A 19350-nucleotide genomic window follows, 5' to 3' on the forward strand; every position below is an offset into this window, starting at 1 on the left:
CTTATTTTCGCAATAATTTGTACGATGTGATACATAGAAAAAAAGTAATAAGATAATATAAAGTACTAAAATAAACCTAATTGTACGAGAGGAAATTGTACAATTTCATATGAATTAACAACTTAACTGGCCAAAATGTAGAACTGTGCATGTTGGCTGTGACAACTAACCCCAGCCTTCCCTCCCAATGTCAAACAACTATCACTGGCAATTTATTCATCTCACCACTAGAAAAACCAAAAAGATCCTCTGTATTTATTTCTCAAACACACGCAAATGAAATGAAAGAACAAAACTTTGTCCTATTTGCAACACTGCTTGCATTCAAAGGGCAAGCAGCTCTCATGTATGATCTCAGATGATGCTAACCCTGAAATAACATACAGACCTACCAAATTTTGCTACAAGTGAGATCATATAAAAGTGCATCATATAATAATTTCTGTTAATAGTGTTCATCGTCTGTAATTAATTTTCCCGAGAATTTCTGCCATATGCACATAAACTGACAGTCACCACTGATAAGCTACTACTAAATATTGTAGAAAATTTATTTTCTGTAAAGTTGCTTTGCAATGATTTGTATCGTAAAAAGCGCTATACAAATAAACTTGAATTGAATTGAATTGAATGTGACAGTAAATAAACAGTTGCAGTCATTGAAAATGAACATACTCAAATTTCTCTAGGGGGCCAAAGAGTTTTACCTTGACACTGGAAGCCTTGCTTGCCGAAACCCCTGCAAAAGAGACGAGACTGTGTGAGAGAGTACAGCATAGAAACCAAATCAGGATGCATTCCTCTGCGCTCAGCAGCAAGACGCGCAGGCGCGCGCCATATTCCGCAAAATCGCCAAATCCATCTCTAGGAAGATGGTGATGATGGCTTAATCATAACGTGAGAAATTTCTCGTTATAGACAGTTAACATTTATCCGTAGGCCTACTACAACAAGAGAAGAGGCTAAATAAATGTGCTGTAATTGCATAAACATATAACTACACTGAAATCGGATGTCTTTTACAGGTGCAGCGCTGCGTTGGACTCTTTTCTTTTCCGTCTGCGCTCGGCGTCTTTGTGTTGACACCACTGCGGATGTCTGAGAGCGTTCAAACGCTTTGCTGTTTTTCCTTTCACGAGCATCAAGTGTGTCACCTGTGCCCTTCGTAGCCGTTTACATACGACACCACCTTTGCGTCCTCCACAATACTTACCAGATGAAGTCGGTGCAGTGGCTGCAGAAGGTCGGCTGCTTGAAGAAGCGCGCGGTGAACTTGTGGTTCTTCACTTCGTGTACGTTCTTCTGCCTCAGCGCGCCCTGCCTGGCGAAGCCTCGTGCGCCCCCCGCGCCCTCCGCATCCGCTGGGTCGGCCATGATGGGGACAGAATGGATGTAGTGGGTAGAAATCTCCTCGACTTGTCGCCTGCGCCGTTGTACGGGGTCTTTGCTCGGCTTTCGCTTCGCTTCCCGGTTGGTCGGCACGCGCGCGCGCACACGCATGCCTCTCCCCAGCTGACTGTGGAGAGCAGCGGTGCTTCAGTGATCCTGTAACCACGCCCCCTTCGCTGAATGACTGTTGTGGTTGAGAGAAATATTTTGGTCGCGGAGCCTAACAGAGAATCTAAAATATTTTCCAAAGAAACCGTCATCAATAGTGTGACTGATCGAGCGTCAGAGGCACACAGTACTTGTTGATTTGGCGCACTGCAAATGTTTACCATAGTAGCTTTCTGTGGTACGTGGTTATTATGCATCTCTGTCATAACATAATAAACGAAAATAACTAGGTCTCATAGTTAACATAAATAGTCCTATATTTTTACGGTAAAATGCTATAATGATGATACATGAAATATAAATCTACTTCCATAGGCGGAGTTTGGGGGGTTATCTTTGAGTTTGTATTATCTTTGTAATATCTTTTTATTTTAGTGGTTAGAATAAGTACTTTTTCGGCTAAATTAATTATTTAAGCCCCATATCCTCGCGAGTCGCGAATGGTTCTCAACGTGAGAGGACTCTCTTTTAGTTATTTTCCCGATTTAGCAATTTAACAAATATTCGTTGTTTTCTTTAAAAACTTGCAAATAAAAATGCGGTGGACTGAGTCATTTCTGGCTGAATTGGACAGGTGATTTGAAGCGATGCGCCCTTAACAAAAAGTAGTATACTTCAAGTTTATTTTATTAAGTACACTTAAGTAGTTCAAGTATATTTTTAAGTATACTTTATGTAGCAAGTATACAATTATCAGTGTTCTAGTAGTATACTTGTAAGTGTACTGTTTCAATACTCCTTGGGACTAAATTGGCCCACTTTCTAGTGTGTAAAAGTATACTTTTAAGTATACTTTAAGTATAACAGTAGCAAACTTTGAGCACACAACTAGTTTACCTCTGTGTTTGTAGTTTGTACTGCAATAATACTAAAAGTTAACTTATAGGTATATTGATAGTTTACTAATTAAATACTTTGCACACTTTGAATAGTCTCAGTAAACTAGTTTAGTAGTTTTATACTGCAAGTATACTCATAAGTGTTCTTTAAGTGAACTTTACATCATATTTTAAGTATACTACTATGTCCCTATTTAGGTTTTAATTTGTATATATTTTGTTATATGAATATCTGAACATACAAAACATCCAAAGAAAGAACAGGGTATCTGGTTATAAACAAAAACATTTTATTTCAGCTTCATGCATTCTTTTTTAAACACTTTAATGTGGGTAAGTTTCATAAAAAAATTAAGAAATAACATTTTGAACAAAAAGCTGAAAAAAGACCATGAACTGGATTCAGAATAATAATCAAAATGTAGATGGAGTCGATCAACACCCCAAAGCTTGACTGTAATTATTACCTCTTCATCGGTCGACATTTTATTCCATAATGTTAGAGTTTTGATGCTGTTTCATGTCAGATGATCGTGTTAGATTACATGTTTTAATATCTGTTGTTTCTTTTTTTCTTCTTCACTTGTCTTTTTTTTTGGGAAATTCTGTAAAGAAGATGTGTACTAGCACCCTCTACCATATAATAATGAAAACACGGATTCTAGGAGTATAGTTCAAATATATTTAGACTTTGTAAGTAAGTATACTGTAAGTCAAGTATACCTATATGTAATTTTAAGTAGTACATAAAGCCCATTTCTGAGAAGTACATAAAAAGTTAATTAAAAGCATACTTTCCTATTTTAAGTTTAAAAGAAGTATACTAATAGCGCACTTGAATAAAATAATTTTTCATAAAGGTGGCCTTGAGTGTGGAGCATGATGCAGTATTTAGTTAAAGCACATACTCAAGGCTTATTCACCCTCGGCTAGTGACAGCTGAAGTGGATCTTGTGAAATGTGCTATAGCATCGGATATTACTCTTGAGAAACGTAAAGATGTCTATGCGTACCATGAGCGCTTAGACTGACCTGAGATTTGCCACACACACTTTTCAGCAGTTATTATAGGCCCGTGTGTCCAGCATTTCTGTCGACTGAACCAGCCATGCCATTAATTATGAATTTATCAGTCTTTTGAATGCCAAAGTCAATTTCTGCATATACATATTATGCCAAATAGAAAGCAGAAAATCGTGCTATATTTCATCATGAGATCGGGTTAACCAGCAACACTTAATTGTTGGGTGTTACAAATGGGACTACAACAAATTCATGACAACATTTTATATTCAAGGTACCCATAAAATTTATAGTGAAAAGAACTTAAACAGCATCTGGAATGCAATAAAGTATTTTTTAATCTGTTTTTAAAGCATTTGCTGAATGATGATAATAATAATAATATAGGATAATAAACAATTCACATATCAGACAAAATTGCTTTGCAGCAAGTCCTTTAAATTTTAAGGTATTCAGAACAGAGCAACATAAAAATCAGAAAACATATATTTAAAAAAGAAATTCTATACAATTATAGGACAAAGTTTTACATATATGCCATGCATGTTTTATTTATTTTTTATTGTACAGAATTATAAAATAAAACGCAAATTATAATCTGGACAGTTTTAAGCTTTTCCTTATTTTTATATTTTAGACATCCATCGGGTTATGAAAAAAAATTACTTGCCATCTCATTGGATGTGCCTTTATGGAGAAATACAGGGATTACACAATGAAAGAGTTTTTATTTTCAATTTGAATTATTTCGTTTTAAAGTAGTAATTTAAAGCTCTCTCTCTCTCTCTCTCTCTCTCTCTCTCTCCCTATATATATATATATATATATATTTATTATTATTATTATTACTATTATTATTATTATTTTTTTTTCATGTCTGTGTGGCAGTTCACTGAGTTTAGGTTCATCATTGCACATGAAGCACTCCTGTTCAAGACCGAGATGCCAGAAAGCATTTGTTTTCTTTATTTTATAAAAGCACAAAGTTTTGTTTATATTGTGAGTGCACACAAATAAAACTAGACCCTTTATACTTTAGAATGATGTATTACGCTTACCTTTATGATAAAAAATGACTCCGTATTTTAAGTTGTTTCCACCTTTAGAAAAAAATACAATTGATCGCGCTGGCGCCTCCATGTCCTGCAGCTTCCACTCTCCACACAAATGACTGGATATGCATAACAGCGCACATTTATTAGGTTAAACATTTAAACTAATATTGTAATATGCTTGAACTGTTTTTTATATAGAGCTATATAAAAGTTGTGACGTTTTGAGAAGGCTAAATTGATTAAACTTATAGGCTATGATCAATTCACTGTCTGCCGCTGGCCGCTTGGTCAATACTTAAGAAAAAAAACCTTACATTTAAGGAACAAAAAATGCTCCAAACGTTTATCTAAATTAACTTTATAAAAAAACAAAATGAAATATAATCACTTTTCCATTACATAAAAAAAAAAAAAAAAAAAGCTTTTTTGGGGAAATGGGGAAAAAAGACTGGCTAGGGCCTATATTTTAGAACCCTGCAGGGCTCTAATCCACTTCATCCAAGGCTGTTTTGTTCTCTGTGTTTCATCTGTGAGCTTGCTCTTGATATATGTATTTTACTATTTTGTTGAGTATGAAATGTGTGACACATTCTTTCTACTTTCATTGATAACTTGGTCCCCCACAAAATAATAATAATAAAAAAAACTTTTTTATTTTTATTTTTATGTATTTTAATGTCAAATAAATGTTATATAAATATAAGAAATGTAGAACACACACACACACACAAACACACACACACATATATATATATATATATATATATATATATATATATGTGTGTGTGTGTTCATGGCTCCTCTGCCAGTGTTTTCCACCCCCAGCCCCCAAAGAATAAAAGTGAAACTCCACCTATGTCTCCTTCTTATCTATTCGATTAAGTCAGGGTCTCCAACCCCGGTCATGGAGTGTCCTGCAGGGTTTAGCTCCAAGCCTCCAACCCTATTCAAACACAACCGAACCAGCTAATCAAGATCTTTTATGGAACTTGAAACTTCCAGGCAGGTGTGTTGTGGCAAGTTGGAGCTAAATTCTGCATTGCATTTTTATCCAGTGCACAGTAGAAACAGCTTCAGTATTTTGTCTGAAAACCAGCTGTTTCTAATAGTTTTAAGCATTCCTGTAGCTCAGACAATATAGAGCATGCAACACCAGGGAGTTTGACTCCTATAATTTGTGATTTGACAAAGTGTAAACCTTAAAATGGTGAATAAAAGCTTCTGCTAAATACATAAATGTAAACATGCTTTATAAAAACGTGTATCCCAAAAACTGTGTAATCTTACATCAAATACAAAAAGCACTGTTGTTCTTCAGTCATGATGAAACCTCAAGAAATCTTATACTTTCTTCAGAGACCAGGCTTGTTTGAAAGGGCTCTCCAAATGGATTAGACTGTGTGGCAATTCTGAGAAGCCCTAAAAGGCATCTTAAGTTTCTACAACCCGAATTCCGGAAAAGTTGGGACGTTTTTTAAATTTTAATAAAATGAAAACTAAAGGAATTTCAAATCACATGAGCCAATATTTTATTCACAATAGAACATAGATAACGTAGCAAATGTTTAAACTGAGAAATTTTACACTTTTATCCACTTAATTAGCTCATTTAAAATTTAATGCCTGCTACAGGTCTCAAAAAAGTTGGCACGGGGGCAACAAATGGCTAAAAAAGCAAGCAGTTTTGAAAAGATTCAGATTAATTAATAAGATTAATTAAGTTAATTGATATCAGGTCTGTAACATGATTAGCTATAAAAGCTTTGTCTTAGAGAAGCAGAGTCTCTCAGAAGTAAAGATGGGCAGAGGCTCTCCAATCTGTGAAAGACTGCGTAAAAAATAGTGGAAAACTTTAAAAACAATGTTCCTCAACGTCAAATTGCAAAGGCTTTGCAAATCTCATCATCTACAGTGCATAACATCATCAAGAGATTCAGAGAAACTGGAGAAATCTCTGCGTAAGGGACAAGGCCGGAGACCTTTATTGGATGCCCGTGGTCTTCGGGCTCTCAGACGACACTGCATCACTCATCGGCATGATTGTGTCAATGACATTACTAAATGGGCCCAGGAATACTTTCAGAAACCACTGTCGGTAAACACAATCCGCCGTGCCATCAGCAGATGCCAACTAAAGCTCTATCATGCAAAAAGGAAGCCATATGTGAACATGGTCCAGAAGCGCCGTCGTGTCCTGTGGGCCAAGGCTCATTTAAAATGGACTATTTCAAAGTGGAATAGTGTTTTATGGTCAGACGAGTCCAAATTTGACATTCTTGTTGGAAATCACAGACGCCGTGTCCTCCGGGCTAAAGAGGAGGGAGACCTTCCAGCATGTTATCAGCGTTCAGTTCAAAAGCCAGCATCTCTGATGGTATGGGGGTGCATAAGTGCATACGGTATGGGCAGCTTGCATATTTTGGAAGGCTCTGTGAATGCTGAAAGGTATATAAAGGTTTTAGAGCAACATATGCTTCCCTCCAAACAACGTCTATTTCAGGGAAGGCCTTGTTTATTTCAGCAGGACAATGCAAAACCACATACTGCAGCTATAACAACAGCATGGCTTCGTCGTAGAAGAGTCCGGGTGCTAACCTGGCCTGCCTGCAGTCCAGATCTTTCACCTATAGAGAACATTTGGCGCATCATTAAAAGAAAAATACGTCAAAGACGACCACGAACTCTTCAGCAGCTGGAAATCTATATAAGGCAAGAATGGGACCAAATTCCAACAGCAAAACTCCAGCAACTCATAGCCTCAATGCCCAGACGTCTTCAAACTGTTTTGAAAAGAAAAGGAGATGCTACACCATGGTAAACATGCCCCGTCCCAACTATTTTGAGACCTGTAGCAGAAATCAAAATTGAAATGAGCTCATTTTGTGCATAAAATTTTAAACTTTCTCAGTTTAAACATTTGCTATGTTATCTATGTTCTATTGTGAATAAAATATTGGCTCATGTGATTTGAAAGTCTTTTAGTTTTCATTTTATTAAAATTAAAAAAACGTCCCAACTTTTCCGGAATTCGGGTTGTATATATATATATATATTTCAGTTAGTGAGAACTTGTTTCAGAAAAAAATGGCACTCAAACCTGTAATTTTCTCATTTCTTAGTAACAGTAGCAAATGGCTCTGTGGGCATGTGTATACAAATAACCTCATAATACGTGTAGAAGGAGTGGTAACATGCTTAGTTTCTGTGGAAGACTATTTTCATTCTTGAGAACATTTGATCTTTGCCTGGTGCCATTTGATCTTTAAACTGATGACTTAGTAGTTTTCAGATCATTTTTACTTGCACTTTAAAGTTTCTTTTGAAGGAGTAGAGGGAACCCCCCCAGTTATATTTCCTGCAGCTTTAAATGCAAACCTTGTGGTTAAAGCCCAGTGGTCTATGATCTGAACTGATTAAAACCCCAGTAGTGGTGACCCATGAATAAGACTTCACTAAAATCACCACTGAGAAAGAGACTTAACCCCAGGCACCACCAAGGGGACTGTCCTTGCAATTACCATTCAAGAGCAAAACATTAAATGTCTAAATAAGAAACATTTCAGACCTGCTACTCCTTCTTTTTCCCCCCCTTTAATTTACATGAATTCTACCATTTAGCAGATGCTTTGCCACAACATAAGAGATTAATTCCTGGATAGTTGTCGAACTTGGCTGTGGTATAGAAACAAAGGTCAGATTACACACCAAAACAATAATATTAATATATATCAATAAATAATAATTCAGTTGATGAGGCTTTTCCTTACATCACCCAACCTGGCATCATTGTTTAATGTTATCTGAGTCTGAGATACTCTGATTGTGATGGCCGTCTGTAGAATGTTCTTCCAAGAAATAAAATGCTCAAGCAGTATGTTCACTAAACCACTAAGGGTCACTGGTGAGTTTATTGATAAGGATTGTCTGTGATTGCATTATTATAACAATATTTAGATATTATATGCAATATTTAGTCAAAGGTTACAATTTATTCTTTGACAACAATATGCATGCCCCTCACCATTCACCACTATACCAAAACCTTTTACTTTGAACCACTTGCATTGTCAACATAAGCATTTGATACAGTCATCCACCATCTGTTGAGCTCCACAATGACACAAATCATTGCACAAAATGTCATGCTTGGTTTGGGTTTCATTGGGAACAGGCAGGTTATATTGTGTGAACATTAATAACAGGTAAATAACAGGTAAAAAAAAAACATTCTGATGTGGCCTTTTGACTCATCAGTTACAAACTCACAGTTTGAAATTACATAAACTTCATTTTAAATTAACAATCTTAATCATCCAACAGGTGGCGCCAAAGGCAAAAATACTATTCAAAAGTTGTCAGTATAATGAAGTGACATTCAGCCAAGTATGGTGACCCATACTCAGAATTTGTGCTCTGCATTTAACCCATCCAAAGTGCACACACACAGCAGTGAACACACACACGGAGCAGTGGGCAGCCATTTATGCTGCGGCACCCGGGGAGCAGTTGGGGGTTCAGAGCCTTACTCAAGGGCACCTCAGTCGTGGTATTGCCAGCCTGAGGCTCAAACCCACAACCCTAGGGTTAGGAGTCAAACTCTCTAACCACCAGGCCATGACTTCCCCTTAATCACGACTTTAATGTGATTTCTGGAAATAGAGAATAGAGAAATTTTTTTGCCATGTCAAATATTTTATTGACGTATTAGGCCTATTTCAAAACATATTGAAAAAAATAAAACAAATAAACTAATAACTAAATAAACTAATATAAAATGTTTAATTCATAACCTAGAAAAATGAGACAATTTGATAGAATGTTACAGCAGCTTTAAATTATTTATTTATCATTATGCATCATTATGTGCTATGTACGTATTGTTTTAGACAGTAAAGCCATATAGCCAAAGAGAGAAAGAGAAGCCAAAGAAAGAAATCTACAATATAGAAACAACATGCTAAGAACAAAAGAATAAGTCTAAAATAATATGACATGAACAAAATAAAGTCATCAGAAATTCATTATTTCTATTTGGTTTACTGTAAAGGCTCATTGTCACATACATTAGTATTTGATTCAGTTTAATGGTATTTACTTAAGTAATAGAAAATGGCTGAACTCATGTGAAATCATGATACTGGAGATTAACAGTTTGTCATTACAGATAACTTCATATTGTCACAGTTCACATTACACAAACACATTCTACTGACAACACAAGGCCTGGGATGTTTATATTTGTTGTGGTAATATTGTACCCCAAACCATATGCATTCTCAGTTGTGTTAGTGCACTGAACACATCATGTGAAATAGTCTAAGTAACAATGGTTTCAGTTGGTTGCTGAGACAACATTTCTCATTTTCATTTAAAGGTGCTTTATGTAAGCGTTTGACTCTACTAAAGCATAAAAATACCATAATATTTTTGCAGATATTTCAGAAACATGCTAATTTAGCATACTGTACAGTATGTGTTTATCTGAAAAACAATGCTACAGTCAGTTATTCTCCTTTGAAAATGTCTGGAATGTTGGTCTCTGTTTTGGTCTGTGAAACCAGCCCACTGCCAGCTTACTGAGTTGAATTTCGGCACCCCGGGTTGCCAGTTGGTGGGAAGCACAGTGTATTTCAGTCATAGAAGCTGGCAAAAATGATAGGGTCAGAGCGTTTGTTTTTGTTGGTTGTTTGACGTGTTGGTCATGGGCGGGCCTTGGCCAGTGAAAGCTGGCATGAAGTCCAGACCTTTAGCTATCAGTCTAAAGGTTGATTTATACTTCTGCATTGGACCTATGCCATAGCCTTTATGCCGTAGGCTATGCATCAGTTTTTTTATTTATACTTCTGTGTCGTTGTCCACATTGACATGCAGTACACAATCAAACTGCTAGAATGCAGTGTCCACAGTGATGTTGCTGGTGTAACCTGCAGTATCACGACAAAAGCCGAAGAAGAAGTGGCTCGTCAGAGAAGCATTATAGCCGTGACGGCGGCAAATAAATATCAAATCATTAAATCATTATTTAAAACTACAAAAAGGAGACAACAACGGAACAGGAGAAGATGACATTCTTTCAATCTCCTCAAAGACTTGTACCATGGCTATTGATGTATAATGCTGTGTGGTATAATAAATGATAAGTCTATGCTTTGTTTTATTTTATATAAGAAGGTGTAATATTAAAATATCTTAAAGCGCACATAAATACACACAAAACTCAAGCACATATGGGGGGGTTGAGGTTTCTAGCAGACCAATATCAGCGCTTGCTGTCCGTGTAGAATTGATGAGCTGTTAGACTTCTGGAGAGGTGCACATCAGGTTATGTCTAATCTCAGCCTCAGACGTCATGCCCACGGACTGTTGGTTAAACGTCTGATGCATATGGGACACAAAAGTGGAAACACTTCAGGAATGCCGAAGTCGTTATCGGATTGGTTGAATTCTACAGGATTTCTGTGAACTGTGTGGAACGGCGCTTAACAGGATCAACTTAACGCTGGATTTTCAAAAGTATGTGAAATATTTAAAGTTCGGGGCATAGAATCTTAAAAATACGTCAGAGAGTTTAACAGAGTCTGTTATTGTGGCGACATTTACACGGCGCGAAACGTGACGATGAACGAAACAAAAAGTGATTGGTTGTTGGACATGTCGGTCCAACGGCCTCATGGGCGGGCCTTGGCCAATGAAAGCTGCCATGAATTCCAGACCTTCGGCCTGGCAATGCGAAACTAGATTATGCCATACTACACATAGCCTATGGAGTTGGTTCAACACAGAAGTATAAATTGGGCTTAAAAAGCTCTGGCTATGCAAGACTAAGTCTGAGGAGGAGGGACCAGGTCAGGGGTAGGCAAGTTCGGCCCTAGAGAGCCGCAGTCCCACAAAGTTCAGCTACAATCTTGAAAAAAACCCCTCACCTGCCTGTACCGTAGTAATCCTGAGTGGATTGATAAGCTTGTTCAGGTGTGTTTGATTAAGGTTGAAGCTGAACTCTGCAGGTCTGCGGCTCTCTAGGACTGAACTTGCCTACCTCTGGACCAGGTGAAAAAAATCCCACTCCAATATTTTAAATTTGGAATGCTATACCTAGTTCAACCACTCGGTGTCAAGCCTACATGCAACACCTTTACGTTTTTTCAATTAAAGGTACAAGTTGTAGGACCTGCCACGAGAGGGCGCATTACCAAAACAATAACAATCGCGTGGTTTGATGACGCTAAGAAGGAGCATGGAATGATGGGATTTGTTGTCTTCTACCCAACCGCTGACGGCCATCAATCAGACGGAAAGATAAATCATGGATTTAACACGAGTTCACAGATTTGCGCGAGTAGATTACATACAAAGTCAATGCAAAGACGCAATCAGACTACGGATCAGACACGTCCTCGCATGGGTCTAGAGACGAGATGCCCCGCGTTTGGCGTGTATGCCCATAATACTAATCTTGTTGATCGTTATAATAGCATACGTAGGAGCTGTCCTTGTTGACAGAACCAGCAGCAGACGGTAAACAGTAATTATGTTCCATAAGTAAGTAACACAATCCACCATAAAACAAGAAGAAGTAATTAGGGAACTGTTTGAAGCAAGCTAGTGTTTTGCTGGATGCTAGATACTACTTCCGCATTTGTCCGCGACACTGTTGTCATGTGGTTTCTACATCAGAAAAGGTGAAAACAAAGGGTAACTAACGTCACTGACAGGCGACTGCACTGCCCCGTCTCACTGTTTAGAATGGGAATTTTCTCATGATTTACAAGTAGTTAGAGATATTGTTAGTAATCAGCTGGACAAAATATATAACTCTAGCTTTTGGATATTTTACTGCAAATATCTTACAAATTGTACCTTTAAGTTTCAGCTTTATTTTAATGAAAAGATTTAGTTTTGTTTTTAAGTTAATGATAACACTGTGTACAGTAGGCCTACAAAATAAAAGTAAATCTGAAAATGCATCATAGAGACATTGAGTTTTGATATTTGGGCTAGTCTTGCTTCATCGTTCATCTTTTTGCAGGGCAGCTTTCAGGTTGCTCCAGAACTCACTTCTCTTTTCCTCGTCTTCGGGCCACTCCAGATATGTCCTGGAGTTCATAATCTTCCGTAGCTTGCAGAAACGTTTGGGAATGGTCTCCCTCTTGATTGGCTCAAGGAGAACCAGGACGGCAGAGTCATTGTGCTCATCGACTATGCGGAAATGTGAGAAGTCCAGCTCATAGCGGCACCATTCGCTGGTAACAAAGTGCTCAGACAAAACAAAAAGAGTCCGATGGCTCTTTTCAATCGAGTCGATGATGTTTTCCACGATCCAACGGCCCGGCTGGAAGTCACGTTTGTGCAAACACAAGGCAAATGGAGGATGAGCGCTCTCTAGCTCTGGAACAAGGATCTCCTCGACCCACTCAGCATCATGTTGACTGTAGGATACAAAAGCGTCGTAGCGGAGCTCTTCGGCCAGTCGACCAACTGCAGGTTTTCGTTTTGCTTGAATCCATGCTTTGGTCATCTGCAGGTACCATATAATGTGAAACTTATAGCAGGTGACAACAAATAGTCCAAGGACTATGATAATCAATGAACAAAGCACTAAGACAGCAGGGATCATGTAACACTCGAAAACTGACAAACTGACACTGTCAACAGCATCACCTCTGAGAGTGAATGGAGTGTCACACACATAATTGCGAAGACCATCCCTCATCGTGATGAAATGGTTAACATCATGTCTGAAGAAAGATACAAACTCACAGGAGCATACAAAATTATTGTTACTCGCTTCTAAATATTGTAAGGATTTAAATCTCCTCAAATCACTTCCATTAAACATTCGCAAGGCGTTCCTTTGGATAAGCAGGTTCTGCAGCCTTGGAAATAATTCCCCATGTGGCAGTTTCATAAATCGGTTGCCTGTCAGTATAAGCATAGTAAGTTGGGGAAATCTTTGGTTGAATACCATCAGATCATTTTCACTGAGATCCAGGGCCGTCAAGCTAGAAGGCAGGCAAGGGGTCATCTTACGTAGCTTTGTGCTGGAAAGATTCAGAAACCTTAGAGTCGCTGGCCAGCTACAGCTTTCTGGCATAGAAACAAAACTATTATGACTTAAATCTAAATATGTGAGACTCTTAAGCTTAGTGGCCAATCGAGACATCAGTCCAAGAGATTTTAAAACGTTCTGGCTCACATTAAGAGTGTTGAGGTTTTGATATGCACCAAAACCTGTATATAAGGTAGGTTCAATTGTCAGGTCTGAAAGGAGATTCTGGCTAAGGTCCAAATATTCAAGATTTTTTAACAGTGGGGTAGTTTCCCGTGGAATAACAAACACTGTGCCGTTAATAACGGACACCTTATGGAGATGCACCAATAGAAATCCCAACTGCATCATGCTACTAAACTTAAAAAACCCTTGGATGTCGAGATTACGTATGTAGGCTGTATGCAAGTTTTCATAATGCGTATACGAAGCTTTTTGCCACCACCCTTGGCCAATCAAATGCACATTTTCAAGACCAATATATGACAAAGAAGAACCATCCATGACCATTAATAAAGAAGTCATTGCTTCATCAGTTGTGGTGCTATTTTGGAAACTCAAGCTTTTAGTTCCACCTTCTCTTGCCGCTTTAAAGGGTTCTGTCGAAATGTTTGTTCTGAGTACAGCATCATTGATTATCAGCAGAGTTTCAGGGTGGGAGACATCTTGAAGAACCTCAGAGACTAATTCTGGATCATTCTGAAATAGATTCTGAAGGTTTAAAGAGACTAAACCAATGGGACGGGCTGCCTTTAAACTCCCATTCTCATACAACTTCAGATTACTGGCAACGAACGTCATCTCGTCCAGATGAGTGAGCCCATCTAAGCCATTTTTGTATACCTCCCTCAGTGAAGGACCACCAACTCGCAGCGTCCTTAGGTTAAGGAGAGACTGGAAGATTGGAGCAGGTCCCAAGGTGGTATATGGGTTTCCTGCAAGGTTCAGTTGCTGAAGAGAGTTTAGCTCGTGGAACCAAGAAGAAGACAGATTTTTCAGGTTGTTTAAGGACAGATCAAGAACTTCCAGCTTATGTTGAGATTTAAAAGCATCTTTGTGTATAAACTTGAGCTTGTTCTTATGCAAGTTTAGAGTTTTCAGCTTACTGTATGGGCTGAGATCATTCATGTCTATAGACTCAATTTGATTGAAAGACAGGTCAAGGCCAAGGGCATTCGCTGGAACATTTGGGACCTGTTGGAGATGATTTGATGAACAATTGCAAAAATATTGCTGGTCACAAATACATGTCCTGGAGTAGTGAAAGCCTTGTGCCAAAATTAATATAAAAATAATTATAGACTCCTCCATTCCCAAGAGTCGCATCCTGTAAAAAAATACATTAAATTAATGATTTTATTCAGTAAGTATGCATTAAAAACTAATCAAAAGTCATAGTTTTTACTTGAATTTTGCACTGCATGGCGTGATTTAATGGAAATGCCCATAAAATTAATAGATAATGTCTGACAAAAACATTATTTCAAATAAACGCTGTTCATTCCAACGTTCTATTCATCAAAGAATCTGAAACTGTATCAAAGTTTCCACAAACATTATTAAGCAGCACATTGGTGCTTAATTAACATTGACAATTAACACAATTAACATTGACACCAATAAGAATGGTTTTGTGAGCAATAAATCAGCTTATTAGAATCATTTCTGGAAAATGTGACATTGGAGTATTGTCTACTGAAAATTCAGCTTGGCCATCACAGAAAAAAACGTAGCAAAACCAAAAGGAGAAACATAAAACAGAAGTTCTCAATTTCTGATCCAAAAACTTTCAGTCAATCAATGCACATTATACCACATTATTATACCACATTTTGTACAATCGCAAGTTTATGTTTGCAGTCTTAAAACATGTTGAATATTAAAGTACTACCAGTCTAGCATTTTTCAAGACAGAAAAAGTGAAATTTGATTACCTGCCCGCTATTATTGTGTCTGATCCTCTACTGTATGCAAACTGCAGGTTGCCGGTAGTCAAAATAGGAGAAAACAAACAGAAATCAAACATGCTATGTGAGTCACAGGAGGAAGTAAAACTCAATAGCCTGATTGAAACTTTCAAAATTGTCTCTTTTAACAGGAACAGAAATTTTAGGGCACCATCCAGTCTCAGAGCATGTGTACACATACTTACAAGTTACAAACTTAATATGGCTGTTGGGTAATAATTTTCAAAGGTTCAATAATACACAACTCTATTACTTGAGTGAAAATACAGATACTGGACAAAGATTACTCCATTAAAAGTGAAGGTTGTAAAGACAGATTTTTACTTCAGTAAAAGTACAGAACTACTTGCTTTTAAAGGTACTTAAGTACTAAATTAAATGTCCTTTTTTATGTCAATGCCCTGTTTTATTATTGTTGTATGTAATAATTGCAATACCTTATGCCTCTGAATCAACTTACAATAGATTACATCACACAGACTTGCTTGCAGTATCTTTGAAATGAAGAGCTTTTAGAATGTTAAAAACCTATATAAACCAACAAGTGAGCTGACCAAAAAAAAAAAAAAACACCAAGATATATATATATATATATATATATATATATATATATATATATATATATATATATATATATTTAACATAAAAATAAATAATAATAATAAATATATTATACTATAAATAATCACTTTTGTGGGGTGATGTGAAGTGATTTCCTAGCATTGCTCACTGTCTAGTTGCTTCTGTGGGGGCGGGAGAAACTAGTCAGTGTTCAAAAAATTCAAGGAAATCACGTAACCCTACAAAAGTGATTACTTAAAGGCTGTCTGTCTAAAAAAAAGTCATGTTTTAGAGAAGAAAAAAATCACCCACTGACTTGAAAAGCTGCTACATACTGTAGTAACGACTTTCTACTTCGAGGACTTTGATAAAAATGTAGTGGTGTAACAAGTAAGATATTTCTCTTTCAATAGTGAAGTTAAAGTCACAAGTTTCCAGGAAAAATAATACTCAAGCAAACTACATATACTCAGAAAGTGTACTTAGGTACAGCAATCAAGTAAATGTACTTACTGTCCACCTCTGATAATTTTTCATACTGTCTCAAATATCTTACATGGCTTTTATGCAAATAGTTTTGTAACTATTTCAGATATGTTTGTTTTTGCTTCACTAACAACTGCATTAGAATAAAGGATTCGAAAAGAGGAAGTTAGCCTTTTCAAGTAAGGCGTGCTTTTACTTTACCACTATAGCATTAAACATCTCTTGTGGTTTTTGCAGGGTACACCCAGTGCTCTTCATAACCAGCTTTAATTCAAGACATTGCAATGTACATTAAAAATATATAAAAGTAAGACTAGAGTCCTGTGGTGAAATACTGAGATCCTCATGTTTAAGAATATATTATAGATGTGATTTGACTTGATAGGTTGGCATGATTGGTAAAATGTATCTTTATAACAGTTTTTTATGTTGTTTTGGCAGGATATTAAATTTCAAAAGCCTTCAGTTTTTGATTTTAGCAGTTGCTCTGTTGAAAGACAATCTAAAATTGCAAGAGGACTCCTCCCTTGTGTCAACGGTAAGTGTCAGGTGAAAAGAGGCACAATCCTATATCAGACAAACACATTTCAAAATTCTCTCGTGACTTATGTGGCTACTTTCCTAATATTGATCCAGTTGATTTGAACTGCTGATGGCACAACATATAACCATCAAAACCCTCTTGGATTGTTAAAACAGAATAAAGAAATTTATTATTTTGGCATAAAATATTACTTTTGAACCTGTTTTACTCTAAAGGGTCAGAAAGTATAGTTTATGCTAAAAAATATTTTCAATGTGTATTATATTGTCATATTCTGGTCTCTGGTCTATTCTGGTATTTTTAGAAATGTTTGCAAGTATAATGGAAATGCCTATCTAAATATCTATCTATCTATCTATCTATCTATCTATCTATCTATCTATCTATCTATCTATCTATCTATCTATCTATCTATCTATCTATCTATCTATCTATCTATCTATCTATCTATCTATCTATCTATCTATCTATCTATCTATCTATCCATCCATCCATCGATCTATCTATGTTTTATGGTAATTCCTTAATATTTGATAAAAAATGTATTATTATTATTATTATTATTATGACAGAGACAGCTCTTCTGGATTGATGCGCCAACAGAACTGTCAGGATGGATGAAACATTTGAACAACGCATTACACAGGACGCAGAAATGTAAGATCCTTAAGAATCTGTCAGATTGTTGCATAAAGAAAAAAGACAACCTCACGCACGTCACTTGTATCTAAATGTGTCATTTTTCCACCCCCACTTATTCCCTTTTCCAGTTGATCTTGCCACATATGGTGTTCTTGTGCTCACAGCTGCTGTCTACATGCTGAGATGCAGCAGGAAGCAGGAACATGAAACAGCATCTGCCTCCTCATAAACTACAAATGGAAGGTTTAGGGTTAAGAAAACAATAAATTAAGTATGATCACTACATGAGTAGAACGTGGTTAATGGAGCTAATGTTTCTAGATGTCACTGGCCAGATGGTATTTTTCTTTATCATGCACACAAATAGTCATTTAAAAAAAATGTAAAGTCTTAATGAAATGGAAGTAGCGACAGATCTTTTCTTCCATATTGTGACTTACATCCGAGTGTAACTTAGTTGGGGACTTGGTTCTATGCATTAGTTGTTGATTAAATTTTGAGATGTTATCATTGCACTCATAAGTGAAGGCAGATATAAACATGAGCTTGTAAACAGAGTGAATTTTCATTTGATACTGACTTGAATGTTTTTAATTGCATTATTGTTATTATTTAAAACTGTGATATCAAAATTCCCTTGATATTTTGACATATATTAGAGGTCATTATACTTTAAAAACATCCTGTAAGTTTCAGAACTCTTTTTAGTCTAAAGTTTCAGAACTTACTCTTTAGTCTAAAAACTGTTTATATTGAAGCCAATCTGCCAAAACAACAGGTTGTGAAATGTGCCACTTTATGTCATAATGCTACATCACTGTCTGTTTAGCCCCGCCCACCGATTAGCACATAGTGAGTAAATAACAAGAGAGGCAAACGCAGGTCCAAACCAAATGGTAAAAATGGTTCTGAAGACAACAAGACGCTGTACAGTGCCAAGATGTGGAAAAACACAATCTTCGCATTGCCTTCCTTTTGATCCCCCAAAATGAGGAAAGCATTAATGAACTTAATTTTTAATATAGATCCAGACCACATCATTTAGAACTCAGTCCATTGTTAAATTCATTTTTACAGCGGATTCATTTATAGACAAAGCACTATTCCACGCAGGATTTTCAGAAAGATTACAACTAAAAGACGATGCTGTGCCGGCTATATTGGATCTGACAGTAATGTTGCACCACACAGTATGAGTGTGAGTACCTTTTTTTATTATGTGATCACTATTGCTTTGTATGTGTTTTTGATCTAAATCACTGCAACGTTTATCTATTTGTAATTGTGTATCTTCCACATCAAATCTCACGTCACTTGTCACTAATTTCTTCTAAAATGTTACTAACAATATATTTCTGCTTCATCACTTGACCAAAATCTACACTGGATCACAGTAAGATGTTTTTACAAACACTCAGTGGTGATTGATAGTGATTTTAAGTAAAAGTGTTGTATTAAGTGTCATGTGCAGCTTGAAGCCAATTGTAGCTATAATTTCTCTGTTACCCAAATATGATTATATTTCATGAAGTATGTTATCAAAAGAAATCACATAAAGTCATATGATTTTTAATTATAATAATATAATTTATTTCAGGATCAGAGGGATGTGGGTGGGCAAGCCATGTAA

At 36.6% G+C, this 19350-nt stretch overlaps 2 protein-coding genes across 3 annotated transcripts in view; both read right to left on the bottom strand.

The window, feature by feature from the left end:
* Window positions 1–1543, bottom strand: part of LOC132142340 (protein kinase C beta type-like) — a 36217-nt gene extending 34674 nt beyond the window's left edge. The window contains exons 1-2 of one of the 2 annotated variants that reach the window (XM_059552136.1): window positions 1214–1543; window positions 708–739 (exon numbers count right to left, since the gene is read on the bottom strand). In XM_059552136.1, coding sequence (XP_059408119.1) covers window positions 708–739; window positions 1214–1500 — 319 coding nt within the window. In that variant the 5' untranslated portion in view covers window positions 1501–1543. The remainder of the gene's footprint in view (window positions 1–707; window positions 740–1213) is intronic. The other variant, XM_059552135.1, reaches the window with a different exon arrangement.
* A 10789-nt stretch (window positions 1544–12332) lies between these two features.
* LOC132142341 (toll-like receptor 2 type-2) lies at window positions 12333–15807 on the bottom strand. Its single transcript, XM_059552137.1, has 2 exons — window positions 15455–15807; window positions 12333–14847 (listed from the first exon to the last, which is right to left on the bottom strand). The coding sequence occupies exons 1-2, from the start codon at window positions 15664–15666 to the stop codon at window positions 12480–12482; spliced, it is 2580 nt and encodes an 859-aa protein (XP_059408120.1). The 5' UTR covers window positions 15667–15807; the 3' UTR covers window positions 12333–12479.
* Window positions 15808–19350: the final 3543 nt, after the last annotated feature.

Source organism: Carassius carassius, chromosome 6 (genome assembly GCF_963082965.1).
Source record: "Carassius carassius chromosome 6, fCarCar2.1, whole genome shotgun sequence".
NCBI classification, from domain to species: domain Eukaryota; kingdom Metazoa; phylum Chordata; class Actinopteri; order Cypriniformes; family Cyprinidae; genus Carassius; species Carassius carassius.